This window comes from Nannobrachium achirus (genome assembly GCF_963921795.1).
Source record: "Nannobrachium achirus genome assembly, chromosome: 5".
Taxonomy (NCBI): domain Eukaryota; kingdom Metazoa; phylum Chordata; class Actinopteri; order Myctophiformes; family Myctophidae; genus Nannobrachium; species Nannobrachium achirus.
In genome coordinates, this window is record NC_137814.1 from 58,837,486 (window position 1) to 58,845,850 (window position 8,365).

The window sequence follows — 8,365 nt, forward strand, 5'->3', positions numbered from 1 at the left end:
CTTCAACTTTGGATTTTCGACGCTTAGAAATGGTACTCAAAACACAACGTAGAAAACAAACTTTACAGAACGATCCATGGGAAGCAACGGAAAGTCTAAGACTTTACAGGGACAAAGTATACGACACTGAAGACTCAACGGACTCGCCCCTTCGTACCCCAAGTCCTCCTATAACTACTGAAACGTGATTGTAAAGGGGTTTAAAATATTAGCGATAAGAAATTGTAAGTGAGCTTGGATTAGTTTGCACAAAAGGTGGCCAGAGGCAATACAATAGACCTTTCTTTTTACACAGCAGCCATTTTTGACATGAAATAGCAGGTGACCAATGATTCTAATTAAGGTTCTGTTAGCCCTTCTATTTCATATCAACACGGCTGCCCTGAAAACGGTCTGTTCATCACGAGATACAAGGAGAGGAGAAACATGGTGTGAAAAGAGAATAATAAACGGGAAAGGAAACGATACTGAATGTACTGTAATTAAATCAACTAAAACGATGGCAATTTATATTGGGAAACGAATGTGTATGATATTGATCTTTGATCTGAATGTATAATATGAATGTACATATGGAACATTATAAAGCGAAATGACACTTTGGCAGAGGTTTGGGTTTTGTAGTTGCCTTGCCTTGATGTAGCTAGACATATTGGTGAGATATGTTCAATAGTTTCTCTGATGATTAGAAACTGATGTTCTAAAAAAATGTGTTTCCGCATTGATCTATACTGTAGGACAGTGAAACAGCTCTTGAAATCACACTTTTAGCACACAAACAAATTCAAACCAAGCATACAATATATTGCATTAGAAAAAACCTGAAATCATTAAAACAAAAAGGTTAACATCATGTTGATTTTTATTATTTGAAGACACAGGTCTTCGTCCTAATTTAAATAGTGAAATCAAGTTGGCATTTTTATTTAAACTAATATATGCTATATTCACGTCACGTTTCACAGTGCTATCAATTTGTAATCAACAGAGTTAAATCATGATATGATAACGGACACAATCCAAACTTCTACCAAAGTCTAGTTTTCCTCTTAACGAACAAAACAATTAATTCTGGTCAGAAGCAGCGCAGACCTCAGCTGGTATCTGAGAAGTCTGATAGAAAAAGAGGAAAATAACTTAAGAAAAGGTAGAATAAAAAAGTAGTCGTTCAAAATGTGCTCACAGACAGACTGGGTTCTGTTGTCTAGTGGGAGGGAAAGGAGATGTGGTGTTAAGGGGATTCTGCTAATGAGTGGTGCTAGCCTCGGTGTAATTAGCGTAGTTAATGATGGTGTTTAATGAAGCGTGGTTAATGTGCACATGCTTAGTGGCAGAGCAAAGGGGAAAGCTTTGGATTGTTTGCATGTAATTTCCCTTTTGGTATAGCAGCTTCTTAGACAGTTTAAAGTTTAAATAATTGTATCAAAGTAATACGTTTAAATAATTGTATCAAAGTTGTGGGTGTGCGCGAGGCTTATTTTGGCCTGAACGCACAGTATAGAAATCTTAATCTGAGAGTGCGCACAATCATGTAACACTTTTTTTGAACACTCTCAAAAGTACAAAATGCTAAGGATGCTAATTAATATAAGGATTTACTGTGTGTGTGCCGTGATATTGTGTGTGTGCGTGTGTGTGTGTGTGTGTGTGTTTATATACATTAGCGCGACTGAAAGATTATCTATTATCGTGGCTGGACAGAACACCTTGATTTCCATAATTCTATTTTTGTTTTACATCCATTTATGTTATGTTTTCCCCATAAATTGAACGCCCCACTTTGTTCTTAAACAAGCTACTGCAGCCAGAATACAGTGTCTCAAAAAAGTAGCTAAATAGTTTGGATTTGTGTTGGCTTTTATGAATAGCCTATTAGTTTCCTGAAAAGTAACACTGGACATACAAGGTTTCCACCCGACAGTGACTATACTGTTGATGCTCTTTTCCAGGGGCGTCGGACACTGCGGGCCCCCCATGAATGTTCTTCATAGGGGGAGGGGGTTTAACCCATTTAGACTGGGAATGCATTATTTTGTGCTTTAACTATTGAAAATAGGAGATACACAATCTCACTGTGATGTTTCTGTCAGTTTTTCATGTGAAGGACCCCCAAAATATTTAGTTCCAGGGACCCCCCAGAAGCAAAATTTGAGTTAAACAAATGTTCGCATTAAGAAATACATTATTCAAAAAAGATTTGCACACATTTTCATGACTTTTCAAAAATAGCAGATCTACAAGCTCGCATAAGGTATATCTGCTATTTTTCAATAGTTAAAGGATACAATAATTAAGGCCCCTCCACCTTGGGCCCTAGTAACTCAGTCCCACTTTTCCCCCTCCCCGTGTGACGCCCTTGCTCTTTTCTCCGAAAGTATATAGTAGGATTTATGAGCATCTAGGTTGTGTTGGTCATAAGATTAATGCGTTTGGCTCACTCCTATCTAATGTAACATTGTGTACTCTATACTGTATGTGCCCTTTGCTGCTTAAAAATTCATAGATATATTTATATATTTTTTTCCTCCACTCGTTGGTAGCTGATTACGGTTCACAGCCGGTCAGAGCCTTTGTGGAGATAAAGCGTATTACACAGGCAATCTTCGCTGTAATGTGACTGCGTAGGTCTCAGCCCTGAGAGAAAGCACTGTTATCCAATATGAAACAACCCAAGCGTGGTTTGTTATTGTATTATGGATATGAATGCACACGATACGTTCTGTATCGACCAGAATACAGGAATTTATAATGTACAGACGTTGTGTTTGCATGAATGCTGAGATTGTAGATTGTGGCTTGTGAGGAAAATCGTTTATTTTTTATTTTGAAATGTGGGATTAACAGCATAATACTTTTTAGGCCCGGAACAATGATGTGCTTTTAATTTAGCGTTTTGAGCTCATCTATTTGGCGTGTATAAGCAAATAATAATATATTAATCGCGTGTTTTGATTGTTCTTTTTCTTTTGTATAAATAAAGGGCTTACAACTATTATTTCCAGTCAGTGAAATATGTACGCGTGCGTGTGCGTGTGCGTGTGTGCGTGCGCGTGTGCGTGTGTGTGTGCGCGTGTGTGCGTGTGTGCATGTGTGTGTGTGCGCGCGCGCGCGTGTGTGTGTGTGTGTGTGTGCGTGCGTGCGTGCGTGCGTGCGTGCGTGCGTGCGTGTGTGTGTGTGTGAATGCATCCAAAAGGGTCCATTTGAGTCAGAGTTCAAACACGTAGAGATGATTATTATTAATGTCTGATGGTTACCTGAATGGGATCACAGGGGGACTAATCGCCAAAATAAAAGCATGGGTTCCCGAGGCTACAGGGGGACCTGCACGCCTCATTAGCATATTCATAGATCCTGGCATGCATTGCTGAATGAGGGCAACGACAAAGGACCACTAGAGCTTCTATAGGGAGAGAAAAATGCTCCATGTGTGCTCTATTAATCAGAGATTCCTCTTTTAAACACTCAAAGGGGAAACGACACGAGGGGACTTTCATTGAAGTCTAGTGAACAAATGGACTCGAAAGGGTCCATCTTTACAGCAGTGTAAAATGGACACTACGGTATATCGTCACTGTTGGGTAGAAACCTCGTATCTTCAAGTTTCAAATTTGTACGTCTTTTCGTAAAGTAAAGCCCTGCTTCATCACACGAGACTGTCACACAAAACTAGTGAAAATAGCAGATCTACAAGCACACAACGCTTCGCACCACGAGGCGTTGTGTGCTTGTAGATCGGCTATTTTAACTCTTTTACATCATTTCTAAAATGATAAATACAAAACGGTTTTGGACATACCAGGTTCTTTGTCCTTCTCCTCGTGAGACACCGTGATGAGTGTCTCACTCACGGAAGTAAAAGAACCGGGCTTACGTACGTAACCTCTAGTTTCCACCTGACAACAACGATATGGTACGGTGACTCCTCGGCTCTAACAGTGTGCTTTTGCCAGGCGGGTGAATCCCCGGGGCATTCCGACATCCCCCCATTCCGAAATCCTCCCATTCCGACATCCCCCCATTCCGACATCCTCCCATTCCGACATCCTCCCATTCAGACATCCCCCCATTCCGACAGACCCCCATTCAGACATCCCCCTCATTCCGACACTAACCCTATACCTAACCCTGACCCTAACCTCTATGGAAGTGTCGCCACTCAGACAATTAGAAGTCAATGTCGGAATGGAGAGCAGCCGGCATCATGCCATCCCATTATGGACACATTATTGTCATCTTCAGATGGAAATTAATGGACTAAAGCTAGAGAGAAACGTAGACGTAAACACCCCCGCGTCACCTGACTGCAAATGTCATGTCAATCCATCTCTCTCTCTCTCTCTCTCTCTCTCTCTCTCTCTCTCTCTCTCTGCTTCTTCCTCTCTGTGGTAAATGTTGAATTCATAATGAACGTACACACACACACACACACACACGCACACACACACACACACACACACACACACACACACACACACACACACACACACACACACACACACACACACACGTAGACTATAGGTTCCTTCAACTTCAACTGATATGTGGTCGGGCTATAGGTAGGCCCCTTCAACTTCACCGAGGCTAGGTCCCATCAACTTCAACTGATTTGTAGTTGGGTCCCTTCAACTTTGTTATAAAATAAAACAAAAAAAATGTAACCCTTCCTTGGGTGGATCCTTACAGAACAGTTCTATTTGGTTCCATTTGTACTCTCTCAGAGTTATGGTGCACCTTGAAATGTAAAAAGGTTTCAGAACCACTGGCCTAAATAAAGGTCACTATGATTAGAGCTCAATTTTTGCTGGACAAATTGTCAGCCAGTTGTGGGGAATTGTATGTTACCTGTTATAGAACTCCTAGAATACCAGCCAATCTGGTTGCTGTAATCCTGTTTTCATGCTTGAATCTTCAATAACATGTAAACACTTGTGAGTTGAATATTAATATTTTCCATAATGTATCTCTGGCAAGACGATCTGACGCCCCGCAAGGTTTCTGCACATACAGTTACTGTTATTGCCCTCTGGCAAGAGGCTACATCCGATGCAGAACAGCCATATTTTGTAAAAAGTTTAATTATCCAAAGCCATCAGACTGAACTCTACTACTACATAAACCCCTCAATAATATATCATTACATTTCGGGCTATAACTCATTGAACAATAGCCATGGGCTCTGGCTGTGTGTGCAATATATTTCATGATGCTGAGAATTCTTTTGTTGTGTCAAAAAAGATATTTTACATTTAATATTTTACAATGATGTGTGATTTATGTTTTTGGTCATATCTTTATTGGCGGTTTCAGTATCGTAAGCCGGTGGAACAAATTTACTTTCAGGGTGAATTGTATGCATTGCCATCACAACCAATATACAACTTCGTCTTTGGTTTTCAACCCTTTTCTTTCCATTATTCATTTGGCATTTGAGCCACGGACCACCATTTGATAAGATATCCTCTCGGACCCAACATGTAGAAAATATTATGTTATCGTAGGATTTTGTCCACAATTCCATGCTGTTTTGATATTGGTACCATAGTAGAAATAACAGGCAAATGCTGATCAAAATAACAACGCTTCTACATTCTCTAATTGTGTAGACTAAGTTAAGCAATGCAGATTTTTAACAATGTAACTCTTGTGAGCATCAACACTCTCAAGAGTTAAAGATCTATGAGGGTCCATATGGTTACCAACTCTCCATCATTTAGCTGGGGACCACCTGGAACGAGGTTTGGTCTACACCAAACCTTGTCACCAGAAAATTGCTGATCTACAAGCTCACAACGTGTCACTCTAGAAAGATACAATTGGAAATTGCAAGTGTGGTTGCCGACGTGACTATATTCTGCAGCAAGCTAACTGTGTAACTGTGTAACATGTGAAGCTCGACCAATACTCGAGCCAGCACCACTCCCATTGATTCCCTATTGATTCCCACTCCGATTGATTCCCTATTGACCACCACTCCCCCATTGAACTCAAAGGATTTGTCATTCACAATCACAAATAAAGTTTATCTAGAATAAATAAAGTCTCCCCAGGACTACAGTGTTGCCCTGTCGGGCAACCACAGTAATTATATGAGTCAAAATGTGACACGTTGTGAGCTTGTACTGTATATTGGCTATTTCTGAGCGGTGCTCCTGGAAGGAGCTGAGCTCCGACATCTGGCTTATTTGTCCGGGGCTCTGAAGTGTGGCCTACATCTGGCCACAAAGCGCCCCATTGGCCATGCTTCATGGTACGCTTAACGAAATGAACTCATGAATAGCAAGCACGCTCACTTTGCGCTAGTTGTCATGTCACGTCACGTCACACTTTTTCCCCACTCAAATCTCCGCCACCGTTGCCCCTATCCGTGCCAAACTTTGCACACACACTCCTTGGCTGCCAAACCACAACCTCCATCCAATTTCTCACATGGCTCTCTTCTAGTGCCACCACGAGGCCGATTCTTGCAAAACTCATTTTCGGACTGCTCCTACAGATTTTGCCCTAAAATCACACAAAGCGGTACAAAGTATGTCTAGAGTCATGTCATCAACATGGATCTGTCCCATTTAGCGCCACCATCAGGCCGATTTTCGGACTGCTCCTACAGATTTTGGCCTAAAATCACGCAAAGCGCAAAGCGGTACACAGTATCTCTAAAGTCATGTCATCAACATGGATCTGTCCCATTTCCCACATTCCCTCCTGATTGGCTACGACTGCCCTCTAAAGTTTGTGTATGCAGCGTGTCGCTTATCTCCCGATTAGGGAGTCTTACTGGTGATATTCGGCTAACAATTCTTCCTCCCAGAACATGTATGCTGCATGGAGTTCGAGTGCGGGTTTACATTCCATACTTGCCCTTCAGCTCTTCCACCGAGGCGATGTACTCGTTCATGGCGTCCTCTGGGCTCTTCCCCCTCTGCTTCTCCCAGGCGTCCCACTTGGCCTTCCCGGCTAGGTCCAGCATGCCGGGGCGCTCCGTGTTGACGTCTCCCACCGTGGCCTGTTTGAACAGGGCGTAGATGCTTAGCATCTCCTCGTCCGCCGGCTTCGCCTTCAGCCGTTTCACCTCGCCTGCCGCCGTGTCGAACCTCGTCTTGGTGTCGGCCATGATGGCTGATCCTTAAAGGGAACTTAGTGTACTTATTCAGAATGACAGAACTGGAAGCTATTTGGGTCTCTCGGTCGTCTCTTTAATGCAGATCTCACGTTATCTTCTCTGAAGCTGCGATGGTGCACTATTTACTCCACATGCTTCCGTCGCACAAAGACGTCATGTGTCGTCATCACATGCCTGTGTTCAGAACGTTCTCAAAAGGTCAAGGCCCCCGAAATGAATGATTTGGCCTCTTAACTCGGAGCATGGTTATTGTCTGAGCGGTTAAGCTCCTACTAGCTATGTCCAAAGTTTGTTATACGCCCAGGGCCACATTATTGGCCAAGCTTCGCGGCACGCTTAATGAAATTAACTCATGAATAGCACCGCTCACTTTGATCAATAAATCACTATATCTTCAGGCATGGATTAATGGGACTAACGTAGGGTATTTTAAGTTAATTATTATTTATCAGTATTTTAAAGGTTTTAAAGAAAAAATACCATGACCTTTTTTTAGTTTAGCTCATGACTCCCACTACGGCATTCATCTAGCTTAGCGTAGCTCACGACTCCAATTAGTGTTCACCTGGCTTAGCTTAGCTTAGCTAAGACTCCCACGACGGGCAATTCTCGCTATTTCTACGTGACATTATTTCGACTAAGGGTTAGGTTTTTTAGGCTTAGTTTTACTGGGGTTAGGTTTAGGCATAATGGTTAACATTCACCAGGTTAGCTAGCATTCACCAGCGTCGGCAGTTTAGCACTTCACCAGGTTAACATTCACCCGTGTCGAACAAATGGAACGTCGAAATATCGACACGCTCCCTCCCACAACGGCATTCACCTGGCTTAGCTTTGCTTAGCTCATGACTCCCACTACGGTGTTCACCTGGCTTAGCTTGGCCTATGGCGTTGCGTAGCTTAGCTTTGCTTACGACTCCCATTACGGTATTCACCTGGCTTAGCTTGGCCTATAGCGTAGCGTAGCTTAGCTTACGACTTCCATTATGGTGTTCACCTGGCTTAGCTTGGCCTATAGCGTAGCGTAGCTTAGCTTAGCTTACGACTTCCATTACGGTATTCACCTGGCTTAGCTTGGCCTATAGTGTAGCGTAGCTTAGCTTAGCTTAGCTTAGCTTACGACTTCCATTACGGTGTTCACCTGGCTTAGCTTGGCCTATAGCGTAGCGTAGCTTTGCTTAGCTTACGACTCCCATTACGGTGTTCACCTGGCTTAGCTTGGCCTATAGCGTAGCGTAGCTTAGC

The 8,365-nt window shown here is 42.6% G+C and overlaps 1 protein-coding gene across 1 annotated transcript; it reads right to left on the reverse strand.

Moving 5' to 3' along the window:
- Positions 1 to 6,841: 6,841 nt before the first annotated feature.
- On the reverse strand, positions 6,842 to 7,111 carry LOC308285529 (acyl-CoA-binding protein-like; the record flags this gene model as incomplete). The annotated part of the gene is made up of 1 exon (XM_080726312.1): positions 6,842 to 7,111. One exon carries the CDS (start codon positions 7,109 to 7,111, stop codon positions 6,842 to 6,844), a length of 270 nt encoding a protein of 89 aa, XP_080582438.1.
- Positions 7,112 to 8,365: the final 1,254 nt, after the last annotated feature.